The sequence below is a fragment of the Jatropha curcas genome, chromosome 7 (genome assembly GCF_041381405.1).
Source record: "Jatropha curcas cultivar XTBG-Jc1 chromosome 7, XTBG_Jcur_1.0, whole genome shotgun sequence".
Lineage (NCBI taxonomy): Eukaryota > Viridiplantae > Streptophyta > Magnoliopsida > Malpighiales > Euphorbiaceae > Jatropha > Jatropha curcas.
The window spans coordinates 29,604,321-29,618,462 of NC_143157.1; the positions used below are offsets into that span (position 1 = coordinate 29,604,321).

The 14,142-nt window shown below is 34.5% G+C and overlaps 3 protein-coding genes across 5 annotated transcripts; all 3 read right to left on the reverse strand.

Annotated features, from left to right (window-relative positions):
• Positions 1 to 259: 259 nt before the first annotated feature.
• Positions 260 to 2,954, reverse strand: PPR40 (pentatricopeptide (PPR) domain protein 40). The gene has a single exon (XM_020683021.3). It carries the CDS (start codon positions 2,952 to 2,954, stop codon positions 774 to 776), a length of 2,181 nt encoding a protein of 726 aa, XP_020538680.1. The 3' UTR covers positions 260 to 773.
• A 289-nt stretch (positions 2,955 to 3,243) lies between these two features.
• Positions 3,244 to 6,365, reverse strand: LOC105643508 (cAMP-regulated phosphoprotein 19-related protein). 3 transcript variants are annotated; one of them, XM_089723945.1, is made up of 7 exons: positions 6,128 to 6,266; positions 5,939 to 6,000; positions 4,756 to 4,818; positions 4,591 to 4,638; positions 4,439 to 4,501; positions 4,289 to 4,345; positions 3,244 to 3,385 (listed from the first exon to the last, which is right to left on the reverse strand). In XM_089723945.1, the coding sequence occupies exons 2-7, from the start codon at positions 5,987 to 5,989 to the stop codon at positions 3,353 to 3,355; spliced, it is 315 nt and encodes a 104-aa protein (XP_089580071.1). In that variant the 5' UTR covers positions 5,990 to 6,000; positions 6,128 to 6,266; the 3' UTR covers positions 3,244 to 3,352. The 3 variants fall into 3 exon arrangements, with proteins under 3 accessions (XP_089580071.1, XP_020538681.1, XP_012084029.1); XM_020683022.3 differs by having other exon boundaries at positions 6,230 to 6,259; XM_012228639.4 differs by lacking the exon at positions 3,244 to 3,385 and adding an exon at positions 4,067 to 4,203 and having other exon boundaries at positions 6,230 to 6,365.
• A 678-nt stretch (positions 6,366 to 7,043) lies between these two features.
• LOC105643511 (putative beta-D-xylosidase) lies at positions 7,044 to 12,438 on the reverse strand. The gene is made up of 7 exons (XM_012228643.4): positions 11,968 to 12,438; positions 9,940 to 10,218; positions 9,299 to 9,468; positions 9,116 to 9,213; positions 8,669 to 9,019; positions 8,174 to 8,587; positions 7,044 to 7,991 (listed from the first exon to the last, which is right to left on the reverse strand). Exons 1-7 carry the CDS (start codon positions 12,382 to 12,384, stop codon positions 7,393 to 7,395), a joined length of 2,328 nt encoding a protein of 775 aa, XP_012084033.1. The 5' UTR covers positions 12,385 to 12,438; the 3' UTR covers positions 7,044 to 7,392.
• Positions 12,439 to 14,142: the final 1,704 nt, after the last annotated feature.

The following is a 14,142-nucleotide window of genomic DNA, read 5'->3' on the forward strand; positions in this document are numbered from 1 at the left end:
GCAAAATGTTGGGTGGGATTCCTTTGCATTATAAAATGTTGAAATTAAGACTACAATAGGATTTATCAATTCCATATACTGAATATGACAAATCTACGAAATATTAAAATCCCATCATTCAACTTTTTTTCTTTTCTTTTTTCTTTTTCTATTCAAAATGACTTCTTATGTGTTCAATACAAATTGAAAATCATTTGAAATTCTTACTTTTATGAAAATAATTGCATAAGAATTAAATGATCAGCAAATTCAATAAAGATATCATCCAACAAAACTAACGAATTCCGATTACAAGTTAATGAACTTATACATTCAAAATGTGAAAGTTCATCTATAAAGTTATCAGTTCAAAGTTCTAGAAAGGAGACTCTATAATACAGGCCCCCCTGGCTTTCAACAAGCATTTTTGATGATGTAAACTGAGGCTGAAAATATTTGATTTATTTTTTAGTTTTTCTCATAATAAAGGTGTCTTCAAGTCAACTCAAGTAACACTAAAGCTAAGTTTCTTCTCATTCTTGGAAAGCTTTCCAGCTGAGTGTCCTAGATAGTAAATACATCCTGCAGTCACACATGCATAGGATGATCTACTTCCTTCAATCCAAGTCTAGCGCCTCAACAAGCATATCCAATCAAGAACAGCCATAAATATTTTATGCCTGATAACACTGGTCAAAATGATGGCAACGAGACAGTTCAGCAGTGCAATTCTCTGATATACATTGTTCCAGAGATCTGCTGTCAAAGTGAAAACTCAACAAAGCAGAACCAGCTTATGAACCACTAAGAGCATGCTCATGTGAGGTAGTAATACAATCAACTAAAATACCCCTTCCGCTACATGTTCTTGCAATTTTCTGGGCCTCCTCAAACTGACCTTGCTTGACAAGAATGCCCAAGATTAGATTGCATGTTAAAGAATCAGGCACACAACCATTTGCTTCCATTGAGCGAAATATCTCCTTAGCTTCATCAGGTTTCCCTGATTCACAAAATACCTTGATAAAAGCACCATAGGTATAATTGTCAGGAACCAAGCCCAGTGACAACATTGAAACAAATAGCTTCTTTGCATTCTCCACCTTTCCCATTCTACAAAAACTTTGAATAAGAGCATTAAAAGAAAAAACATCTGGGCTTATTCCATCAACTCGCATCTTCCTCAAGAGTTTCATGGATCTAGGAACATCCCCTATGAGACATAAAGAACGAATTAATATATTGTACGTGACCGCATTGGGAGAGACACCCCACTCTTCCATTTCAGTGAAACAACCTAAAGCATCTTCGACCTGTTTTGCTCGACAAAGGCCATCAATCATTGAACTAAAAGTGACGATGTCTGGTTTAAATCCATGTTCTAAAAGCATCAGCAGCAGTTGTTGTGCCTTGCGAACCTCTCCACCCTTGCAATGCCCACTAATAAGGGTATTGAAAGTAACAAGGTTAGGAGCAATGCCTTTATACTGCATTTCTTCAAAAGCCTTTGCTGCTTTCTCCATCATACTTGTTTTGCAGAAGCAATTTATCACCATGTTATATGAGAAGACACTTGATACAAGCCCTTCCTTAACCATCTGAGTGAAATAGCGGTCCCCTTCCAAACCTCGACCAGCCTTGTATAAAGCTTCAATTAGTGCAAGATAAGTATTAAAAGCCAACTTCATGCCTTGCTTAACAAATCTATCTAATATGCAACATGTTTCGTTGAGATCAAAACCCTTTATCAAACAATTCATTATGATATTAAATGTTGAACTGTCAGGTAAGTAGCCTCTCTTCCCAAGTTTCACCAACAATGCACCAGCTTCTCTTGCCATATTATTATCGGACAAACAACAGAGTAGTGTGTCACAAGCCAATCTCCGCAAGACAGGCTCTTTTTCGATAAATCCTATTGCAAGTTCAAATGCCTTACTTGGGGCCATGGAACGGAACAAACCGTGAATGAATGATCTAATTGTGGCTTCAGTGGGACTCACGTTCCGAGCCTTCATAGTCTCTAAAATCCTAAAGGCTTCACCAATCCTCTTTGCAGTAAGAAATCCATCAATTAAGATTGTATATGTGAACACGTTAGGTGAATATCCCATATCCTCCATTTGCTTAACCAACCGGAGTGCCTCATCCACTACTCCAATCTTACAAACTCCATGAATAAGTATATTATAAGTAAACCTATCTGGTTTGCAATTATCAGCTGACATCTGTTGGAATTTCAAATAAGCCAAGTCAAGAGAATTGGATTTCACCAAGGCATCAATAGCCGCATTATACAGCCTTGTACTAGGACTGATATCCAGAAACGATATCTGCCCAAATATTTCACCACAATAATTTGCCAATCCCAATCTGCCCCAACTACCAATCAAAATGCAAAGCAAATCTTCGTTGACTCGATAACCCGAGTTTCTAATATCTTTAAGCAATTGAACAGACAACACCACAGGACCATTCCTATAAAAGCAATTCGCTAAAACACTTTTAACGGATTGATTCTTGGCAAATAAAGGATCGATATTCGAGACCCAGATATAAAATTTCAAAGGGTACAGCGGGTTCTCTTGATTTTGCAAGACACTAACAACAAATTGAGGATTCAAGATTATCCTTTTTGCCTTGAACTCATGGTTCAACAACAAAAACCAGTCATTTCTTGAGAGAATTCGAGAAAAGAAATCGTGATCAATTGGTTTACTATAGTTATTAGCTGAAATGGAGCTGTTTGAGGTTGGAACTGAGTTGTGCCTTTTAACTTGAAAGTTGAGTGAATAGGGACTATTACCTCTTGAAGAAGCTTCAATAATGGTAGTGCGATTTGGATAAACTATGGGCAGCTTTGAATGGTTTTCTACTTTTGACTGAAGCTGATCGAATGGCTCTTGAAATTGGGAAAGATTCTTGATTGCAGATGATGATGATGCCCTAGAAGAAGCCAAAGCAAAGCCTCTCATGTCCCTTAGCAATGCCAGGTACCCTACACCAGATGCATACAGTCCGATTTAAGAATTGCACTGTCGTTTCGATGGAACAGAATTAGAAGTTACGGACTAAGACGTAATTTGCTCTTGATATTAAACAAACAGTTGGAGAGAAATCGTTCCTTGGCAAAATCCCCAGGTAAGAGAAAGCTTCGCGGCTCTTCTCCTTCGAGTGCTCAGGTGCAGAGTCGGAATGGGTAAGTCAATCTCTTTTCGCAGCCCAACGCCACACCCGCCACTGAGGAAGAGCGTCTATGATATCTCCTATTTTATGTCGTTCCGCCGTTTTTCATATAGTTATCTTATACATCGCACCGTCGAAATAACGGTTTTGCAGCTTCTAATTTCCGTCGTTCGTTCAGTTAGGTTTTCTAACGCGCGGTCCACGAGTCACAACCTGATTGCTGTTAGAGAAAATTATTATTATGTCGCTGTATTATTATTGTTGGGCCGAATAAAAATTTGTCGCATCGTTTGTCAAAGACAAGTGGGCCGAATTTCGGTGTTTTGAAAGGACTGGTGTTTATGAGCCCATTAGCCAATGCCATAGATATAAACAAGAACACTGTAAGGAGGACATCGTGGTGAGTTTTTATTTATTTATACCTCATTTCAACTATGCCACAGAGAAATACCAAGCACTAATGAATTTTATATCTGTTAAAGCTCTATGTAAATTTACATTTTTAAAACAATAATATTATTTATGTATTTCTTAATTATTGTATTTTTTTCTATTAGTACATGTATAATGTATTAGCACACACTAAAATATATTCAAATAATATTTCAATTTTTTTTTTCCATTTAAATCACTTTTTACTTTTTGACTATCTATGATAGGAACAAAAACACAACATCACCGTATGTTCGGCAAAATTAGCAATTTTGATAACTGTGTTATTTTATTAATTTTTCATAAAATACTAAAAACTAAATGTTATCATAATTTTTAAAAATAAATTTAAATGTTATATTAATCAATAACATTTATATGAAAAAAACTCTAAAAACTATTTAAAAAGTTGTTTCGAAAACGATGCAGTGAAATAACGTTTTAAATACAATTACAAGGGAAAAAAACATTTTTAATCTGGAATACGAAAAGGCTCTTCCTTTATTAAACAGTAATTAACATCAGGCGTGCATTACGTGTTTACAATTTCATGATTATAAATTAAAAAGCTCTGAACACATGAAGTCACACATTCAATCAACTCTCCTGCAACCAACCGCATCATCAAGATTCAAGAATAAAAAGATTTGTTTAAAAAAAAAAAAAAAACCACATTAACAAGATTACTCACATGAGTACCAGATGTACAGGTCGGTCTTCTAGGTGGCAGTTGTTGATGAGGCGTTCTCTGCAAATTATCAAATATAAATTTGATCTTGTAACCAAAAAACCAAAATCTCTCTAATAGTCCATAAAATTATTATAATTAATTGATTTTTACCTGCAATTTAGGTCGCAAAGATTCTATTGCCACAGTTGATTTTTGATTCATTCCAGCTCCTTGCTGTTCCTCCATTAATTATTAAATTTAAGGTCAATTAACCAAAAATAATTAAGATGATATTATTTTTTTTATTTTACTGTGACAATTACCTTTCCTAATTGCCAATCTGCTGAGTCAAAGAAAGCACGTTCATGGTCCTGCACCCATTACCAATTTTTTTTTTTAGCATATTTACTACTAATATATAAAAGAAAATAAAAAGTAGTAGTAGCCTATATTGTTTTAATCTCGTTTTTCAAAATCTTTAAACTTACCTTTGAAATCAAGGGCTTCTTCTTGGGCACTAGTCCTCCATATTTCTTGCTCATGGACGTTGCCTGTTATTAGAATCGAAAAGAATAATAACCTATTTTTTAAAATTTGGACCGCCAATAAGGCCTGCATTTGGGTTGGCTAAAGTTCGAAAATTTCAAGTTGGGCTTAATTGGGCTTTTCTATATTTTTTGCAAAATGAAGCATATCGTAAATTGGATTAAGATGTCAAACTACAAACACAGTTAGGCACGAAGGACCACATCTTTTTTTTTTTCTTGAGCTTATATATCACAAGAATTTATAAAAAGAAAAAAAAAAAAAGAAAAGACAAATCAAACTTATCCTTTAAAAAGAAAAAAAAAAAGAAAGAAAAATTGCACGTGATAATTTGACAACTCAACCACCAGTTGGGTCCTCTACTGACATTATACCGTATGGTACGGTTGAACTAGTATGTACAATCGTACACTGCCGACATCTCCAAGAAATTGTCTGATTCTCACCATTTTGTACACGCAAACACAAAACCTATCTCCGAATTCTTAGTTATAGCCGTTGGATGTGGGGACCAGGATTATTTCCACGATCGGTGATCAGCACATGATTTTTTTGAAAAAAAAAAAAAATCTACAAAATTACAGATTTCTTTCCTTTTTACATTTAGGCCCAAATTTGAAATTATCGCCGTTATTCTGGGCTCATGCTTGGTAAGTTTTATTATTATATATAATTAATAATTAAACAGAAATTAAATGGATACAAAATCCGGTATTAAGCCGTTAAATGAAGGAAATTAAAAACATTGACTTCCATTCAAGAAAAATCACGTGTTATAGAGAGTATCAAACGTGCATGTAGTCATGCAATCAGGACCGTCCAATCTCCCATCAGCAGAAGATATGTCATTGATGATGTATTTAGTTGACTGGCCCCTATATGCAAAGCACCACAGAATTTCTATGGCTGTCTCACACGATATGTAGTCCTAATTTTCTATTCGAAGAAATTTAAAAAAAAAAAAAAAAAAAAAAACAACAAAAGAAAGAGAAAAGAATTTCATTCCAAGATTTTGGTCACTGTTTTATGTTTATGTCTCTGTTTTCTGAGTTACTGATTCCCTAAAAGAGAAATAGAAGAAGAAAAGGCATTATTAACCAAATGGGGTTTATTTATATTTTGTACCTCAAGGTCTTGAGAAGCATAAAAGTCTTGGTTTCTGTTGCAATCTGCCATCTTTGCTTCCCCTGTTAATTATCATCATTAACGATAATTAATCATAAAAACACTGAATTAATCCATATTTTTCAAAAATTACCAAAATATTCAAGAAAATTCAGACTCTGAAACAGAAAGAAAAAGTTATATGTATACCAGAGTAACTCAGCAATGAAATGGCGATAACATGTCAAGAACCATTCATATACAGTGAAAAAAGAAAAGAAAGAGAGAAAGAAAAGTGGATCTTTATCTTACCTTGCAATAGAGAAAAGAAGAAGATGCAAGAAACAGAGAGAGAGAGAGAGAGACAGAATGGTTTGGAGTGAAGAAGGGAGATAAGAATATGCAAAAAAAAAAATGTAAGATAAAATATGATTTTAAAGGGAAAGAGTATATTTATAAGAAATGTAGAAGTGAATTTGGAAACAAAAAGCTTACTAATATATATATATATATATATATATATATTCACAATTACACCAAAATGTGAGGAAGGGTGGGTGAGATTAAGGTCGAAGTCTGGTGGGCTACTACTTATATATTTTAACTTTTTTAGGAAAATTTTTTATATATAATGAAATTACTGTTCTATATTTTTGCTATAAACAATTAATTTAGTATATATATTTTATTATGCAATGCATTTCATACTTCTAATTATATATATATAGAAAACCTGAAACGGCTGACAATATTAATAATTTTTCTCATTAATATAAAATTAAATAGATGAAGAAATTTATTCAATTCATTCTTGGACAACAGATAAAGAAAGGTACTTGAGTGTTTCTGTTACTATGTTATGTTTGGCTTCATATTCACATACCGTACGTTTCTCACGTGTGACTCACTTCCTATTGTGGACGCTTTCTGTGCATATGTGCGCTTATTTTAATTTAATTAATCTCATCCATTTTGAGAAGATAAGAGTCTTCTGCAGTTCTGCTATGCCATATATATAACTGTCCAGCAAGTTGTCGAAACAGAGGATACTAAACAGTGACGTAATATTCCCATGTCTAGGAAAATTGTGCAATTTGAGAAGGAAGAAGAAAAGAAAGCAACGGACTGAAATAATTCAAACTATATTCCTTTTCCAATAGCACCTCATATTTATGAGGCAAAAGTTTACAATTACAACCACCAATTCTCAAAGATATAGTTACATTTTCCTTGCATATAAAGTAGAAACAAGAATGGCAACCAGCATACCTGACCTGGTACTGGTTTATTTGCTTCATACATTAACCTATTTCTTTCACTTAATTCTGTTTCTTGCATTAAGTGAATGGAATGTTGGGACTCAGGAACCTGTTCTATAACAAACTTTCTTATTGAAAACTCTAATTAAACATTCTTCTGTGTATTAATCTATGTTACAATTGTGGATTAATCAATTTCACTTTCCTACAAAGCTACTAATATTTGATTCCTTCCAGGTTTGTTTGGAGAGAAATAGAATGTTTGAGATCTCCAATGTGGAGATGATGTTTACCAATGGGAATTCTTCGAATTCCGAATCGATCAACTACACTCAAGTGCTTGCACACATGAATGTTAATTCTGACTTGTTTCTGTGATCCAGCAACTAAATGGATCTTCTCAAAACCAATTAATTGCTTGTTAGAGGACCATTTTCCTTCAGGAGGGCTAGAGAAAACAAGAAGAGTTTGAGTTCCATCCACGGATCCTGTGTTTTTCACATCAAGATCAAGTCCTAATAAAAGGGACTCACAGTTTGTGTGAGAAACCCTAATTGCATTGTTTAAACCAGTAGTGTTTTTCAAGGCAGAAAGACTTGTAATGGGTAATGAGAGCTGTTTTGGAGCTTGTGATAGAGAGTGAGAAAAGGAAGTGTAACTCATTCCATGGCCAAAAGGGAAAACGACAGGGCCTTTGTAGAATCTGTAGGTTCTACCAGGATAGCCTGTTGAAGGGTCAGCCCTCATTCCCATATTTGTCATTGGTACTTTTGCAATATAGCTTTGTGGATACCATGTCATTGGCAGCTTCCCACCTGAAGAAACAAACAGAAGATATCATTAGTTTTTTTAGAATTCAAGTTCAATCAATCAATCAACCAATCAAATCGACCAAACACTATTTGGAGCACTAAAATTCATGTATTATGAGCGTCACTTTTTTTTCTTGGTTATAATAAATAATTTGGCAGTTCAATTCAAAAATCATTACATGTACCTGGATTTGTAGTGCCAAACAAAACATCAGCAATGGCAGCGCCTCCGGCTTGTCCCGGATACCCAACCCATAAAATGGCACCAATGCGAGGATCATTCTTAGCAAAGGAGACATCAATAGGACTCCCACTCATCAACACCAATATAGTTGGACCTCTAGAGGCTTTAGCTACCCTTGATACAAGTTCTTGTTGGTTTCCAGGCAAGAGAAGGCTTACCCTATCCCTGAATTCTGCTTCTATGGATTGGTCAAGACCCATTACAAGGACAGTAGCATCAGCATGGCGAGCTGCAACCTCAGCTCTTGCAAAATTTTGATTGCCAGTGCAGGCCACATTTTCACACCCGGGTTGGTGAATTGTCTTTGCATATCTGCCGATTCCTTGCAATGGACTAGTGTAACCACATGCAATACCTGCATGCATTAAATCAAGAAATTGAAAGATTAACTTCGATTAACAATTGTATATGGAGTGAAGATAGACACAAGATATACCAGCATAATTCCCTATCATGGTAACGGTAACATCAGAATTCGGTCCAACGACTGCTACGGTATGGTGACGGGCACCGGACAATGGAAGGGCTCCCCCACGATTCTCGAGCAGAACTATGCCTTGTCGGGCCGCCTCTAGAGCTAACTCCTGATGGGCCGGAGTACAAACATCTCTTGGGCCTAAGTTACCATATGGTTGGGCCGATGGCTCTCCATCGAACATGCCCAATCTCATCTGGACGGTTATTGTATTGGCTAAGGCCATATTTACATCTTCCTCGGTAAGTAATCCTTTTCTTACAGCATTTTCTGTGTGGATTGCCAAGAATGGGCCACAGTCCAAATCAAGGCCTGCAAGAGTTCACAATAACTAAGGTTAGAAATTTTAAACACGTGTCCGAACCAAAAAAGGCGAAAGAAACAAAAATAGGTTTCATCATTTCTGACCTGCTTTAACAGTGGCTGCAGCTGCCTCTTCAGGTGTTGAAGTGTAGTGTTGATTATCATATAAAACCCCAACAGAGTCACAGTCTGAAACAATGTATCTGAGATGGACCCATCAACAGGAGCGTTTAGATTATTTGACTTATCTAAACTATAATGAATACCTATTTGACTTATAGAACTCACCCATTAAGACGCCATTCACCTCTGATGGTGTTTTTGAGTAGATCAGGATCAGCACAAGTGGGTTTTCCATTGACTTGATTGTATGAGCACATTACACTAGCAACCTTCCCTTCCACCACACAGGCCTTGAACGGCACGTCGTAGGTGTCTTCCAAGTCTTGCTTGCTTACCTGTACGGATTACCATTATTCAAAACTTAGATTACTATCTTCCATTTTTGCTTAAATTAAATTCAGCAAAATACATAAACTTATGGGTACCCCTTTTGGGTGCCCTGAAGTAATTATTGAAACAGAGGGTCTGAGACCCATTTTCACGGGCTCACAACTAAGTTTCGCATGTGACGCCTGACATTAATTTGCCAGGGAAAATTTCTTCCCCAAGACAGAAACTGATTCCAAGGAATGAAAAAAGGATGTGTCAATTCAAAATATATTATCTACTATATGTCGTATTCAATGCCTACGTGGAAACAATTAGCTAAACAAATTGGACAATTACTAATTTAAACTTATCTTAAATTGGGAAAAATATGGTAAAGTTGAGAGGATAGATCCTTAATTACAATTAATTAATTTCATACGCGTATATAGAATTTTGTAATCCTATGATTAAGACAATTTTAGAAAATTTTTTCTTACCTTAGCATTAAAATGGAACCGATCCACCCCATTCCAATTATCAAGATCGTAGGCTGTGTAATGCTTGCAGCATGCGGCAACCTTTAATCTGTTACCTGTGATACTCTGAAGTCCCCTGACATAGCTGGCAGCATATTTTCCGGCTAAAACAGGGTCTTCGCCCGGAGTTTCTTGTCCTCTACCCCACCGGGGATCTCGAAATATGTTCACATTAGGGCTCCAATATGTCAATCCAGCCAGTCCTCCATTGTACATTGCCCTTGCTTCGTCTGATACTACCTATTCATCGTAAAAACATAAATTATAAACGGGTAATTTTTTTATTTAAAGATACTCTATCGGTTCTGCAATACTTGAGCGGGACGTAATTAAAGTTCAATGGATTTCGGATATTGATAGTTATGAAAAAAAAAAAAAAAAAGAATCGGTCCCAAATATTCTAAGAAAATGACAGGAGTTAGCCCTTACTCCTCAGTAATTGAAATCCATTCCTTTTAAATGGCATATGGACAAAAAAAAAACATAGGTGAACTATGATTTTACACGCAAATATCTTGCAAGTTGCCCTTGGCCTTGGCCATGTGCCTCACATTTCATATATCTATCAGCTGTTCTGTTGGCCAGCCACTTGATGGAGTTGCCAAAAATATTCAGTCACCCAACAAATTATTTAAATTCCTTCTTTGGATAATACAATTATGATAAATTGTTATTATTTGTTTGATTTGCAATGATTAAGTTTAACAATATTTGTAATTTGTACAATCTGTAGGTATATATTAATATATATGAATTGACTAACAAACAAAAGAAAATAAATTTTACCATCTAGAATGATAGCGATATTTTAATAATTTTAGAAAAAGTATAAAATTAATATATTTTTTTATCGTTTATGATCTTGATAAATAATGCGCTTTTATTTTTATACGGGTTTTTTGTTAAAAAAAATTAATTAAGATTGTTATTTATGCTCTCCACTTTAATAGTAACATCATGACTATCTGAAACCGAAAATTTAACGATCATAGAGGGAAAAAAAAAAAAAAAGATACGAATGTAAAATTTGTAATTAACTTGTAGGGTAGCAAGGTAGTTGTAATGGAGTTTTCATATTGATTACTTAAGGGAAAGCTATCAGTAATTAATACAGCAAGAAAAGAGGCAACTTATTTGCATTTTTCCCAACAAAATATTAATTACAATAAATGGATACTTAATTTGGATTATTTTTTTAAATTTATAATTATTATAAGTAGATTTCGCTAACCACTTTGGACTAAAGCAACCACTCCCTTTAATTAAAGGGTAACTAAAAGAGCAAAGGTGCAGAAGGGACAATAGGAAATGGGGAATGCCCTAAAAGTTGAAGGTGTGGACCATAAAACAGTGGTGCATGCTAGGTATGGGCGGCTACAAGGGCAGGCAGGCAATTGCCTTGAACAATCATAACCAAGACAACAACCCTTCACGGATTCCATTTTTATTTTCCATTTTTGATCATTCTTATAGTTTTTAAAATCATAGTTGCAAAACAAGAATGGTATATGAATATAGAAAGTTACCAAATGTTTTTACTTTCACCCTAAAAGTTTACCAGAATGGTATATGAATATACAAACCATCTTGTTTCTTAGAATTTATGATTGGATTCAACAATTTTTAGAAGTGATTTGAATTTGTCCATTAATTACGGTCTGATTGGTTTTCTTATTTATATGGAGAATGGGAGGTTTCGGACTCTCGATTGATCCGATATTTTTACGGCTCTCGATCAATAAAAAACAAAGTGATTTGAGTTTTTTTAATTGAAAAATTGAAACTCTCACTTTCCAAATGGAAGGCTTAAATTTTTACATATTGATTTTTCCAATATAAGAATGTTTTTTTATTCTAACTTGCTCCATTTGTCACATGAGTACTGTACCATTAAAAAGAGGTACAGTAAACGTAAAAGAAAGGTGAAACTTTCCAATCAAAACCAACTAAATTAAGTCAATAATGAAATTAATTAATTATCAAACTGACCCGTCCGATTTGCTCCCAAAGAGACTCGTTGAAAGAGGCAGCGGTGGTGATTACTTGAGGGAAGCTAGTCGCCCCAGGGAAGGCCCCACCGAACTTGACACCTGGACCCACATTGGAAACACCATGTAGAGCCTCAGACCACCACTCATAACCTTGAATACCAAGTCTTGGAACAGCAGCTGCATTGTTCACTAGCAACCTAATCTTCTCCTGCAATGTCAATCTCCCCAACAAATCCCTCACTCTCACATGTATCGGTACATTAACCCTGCAGAATATCAGGTTTCGGGTCAGCCCATTTCTCGGGTCACAAGCGAAAGGTACTCGAGATTCTACTCTGCAAATGGGTATGCAAAGAAAGAAGAAGAAGAAGAAACAGAGTGAAAGAAACAGTGGAGGGTGATTCTTGAAAGCCATTTTGGGCTTATTAGTTATTCTCTGTTTTGGAGTATTGCGTATAAGATATAATGGTAAGGTTTTTTTTTTATAGTGGAAGGTTGCGTTTAAACGTAAAAGAATTCCTTTCATGATTAAATTTCCACGTCACGCATGTAATATAAAAATAAAATATCCATTAATTTCATGAAGCCATAAAATCAAAGAGAGGTTGGTGAGTAGAGCACGCACTCGGCACTTGATGGTCACTATATGCGTATTAGTAAAAAAAAATATTTTTTATTGGTTAGGAAGTCCAATGAACTGAATTATCACGTAATTAGGATATACATCTTTAATTCACTGAATGAAAACTTTATAGTCGGGACGATTTGAACACGATACCTCTCACTTTGGTCAAACCGTTAAAAAACCTTAAACTTGGTAGATTGTTTTAATTATATCCCAAATGCAATTTTCTTCTACTACTAATACATTTGAAATTAAATCCATTTTATTCAATTTTTGTGGGACTCACTCTCTTTTCTGTAGTCAGCTTAACTCAAGCAATTAGTTAAGCTTCAACGCACCGTTTTATTTTTAGTTAACCTAACTTAATTCTCTTCCCCTAAATCAACTCTCTTCTTTATCGTTGGTAAAATAATAGAATTAATAGGATTCTCGCTTTAATAAAATTCAAACTCGATATTTTTCACTTCTCACGCCAGTGAAAAGACCAATTAGATCGGATCTAATAGGTAAAATAATCAAATGTATAAGCCAAAGCCTACTAGCCTAGCCTGAACAAGAAAGTAAGAAGGAAAAAAAAAAAAAAAAAAAGCCCAGATAGATTAGGTAGCTGTTGTCACGGACCGGCGAATCTTTTTCTTCAGCAGTTAAAATCTTTTAATTATTTCTAAATAATACCACGTTAGTCGCACTAAATGTAGAAACTTATAACTATGACTATATATCATCTAGCAGCATATTTTTTTTAATTTTCCTTTTTCACATGTGTAGTCTCCCAATACAGATGGGTAGTGTATACAAATACCCATTTAAACTTTCTCTCTCTCTGGAAAATTAAAATTAAAAATTAGAAAGAAAAGGAAGTTTAAATTTCTGACTAGTATTGATACTGATAGGTCAAATATTATATAAGATATACATACAAAGAATCGTGTTGGTTAATAGAACCAAGTAGGGTGTAATAAACCTAACTTTCAAATTTCAAACACGTGATATTACTTTGGGTTAAACAGCTTGGAGTAAAAAAAAAGTAACTCTCGTGACCCAGACCACAGTTTTTTCTCGTAGCTACAGAAAAACAAAAACAGTTAAACCGTTTTGTCTTGTTACTGACATGACATCAATTATTTTACATGTCTAAGGGTTATAAAGTTTTACAATTAATTTACAGAAAGAGCTTATATTATAATCTCATTCTTAGTTTTTTTAATATGAAAAAAAAAGAAAAGAAAAGACTGTCTTATTCAAAACCCCAATTATGAAATTCAAATATTTTTATATATGATAATGAGATCCATTTATATATGTATGTATAGCACCACCAATGATTTGATAATTTTTCCCACTTTTTTAAGGAATTATTAATGGATGATTGCTTCTTTGGACCCAAAAGAATAATTGGTTACAGAGATTGTAAGTTATCTATAATATCATAATTATAACAATATAGAACTTATGACTTACAATTATTTCCTTACAATTAGCATTGTCTACCTACCAATTGAGTAATAAAGAAGTAACAAGAGAAAAAAAAAAAAAAAAAAAAAGGTC

Excerpts from the sequence above, each read along its gene's own strand:
- PPR40 (XM_020683021.3), bottom strand. The coding sequence starts at position 2,954 with ATGAGAGGCTTTGCTTTGGCTTCTTCTAGGGCATCATCATCATCTGCA.
- LOC105643511 (XM_012228643.4), bottom strand. The coding sequence starts at position 12,384 with ATGGCTTTCAAGAATCACCCTCCACTGTTTCTTTCACTCTGTTTCTTC. Across the intron at positions 9,214-9,298 it reads GGTGAATGGCGTCTTAATGG|ATACATTGTTTCAGACTGTG; the intron begins GTGAGTTCTATA and ends GGTCCATCTCAG. Across the intron at positions 7,992-8,173 it reads GTTTGGCACTACAAATCCAG|GTGGGAAGCTGCCAATGACA; the intron begins GTACATGTAATG and ends TTGTTTCTTCAG.
- LOC105643508 (XM_089723945.1), bottom strand. The coding sequence starts at position 5,989 with ATGGCAGATTGCAACAGAAACCAAGACTTTTATGCTTCTCAAGACCTT. Across the intron at positions 4,502-4,590 it reads CAGATTGGCAATTAGGAAAG|CAAGGAGCTGGAATGAATCA; the intron begins GTAATTGTCACA and ends ATGGAGGAACAG. Across the intron at positions 3,386-4,288 it reads CCTGTACATCTGGTACTCAT|CAATCAGGTTGTGACTCGTG; the intron begins GTGAGTAATCTT and ends TTTCTCTAACAG.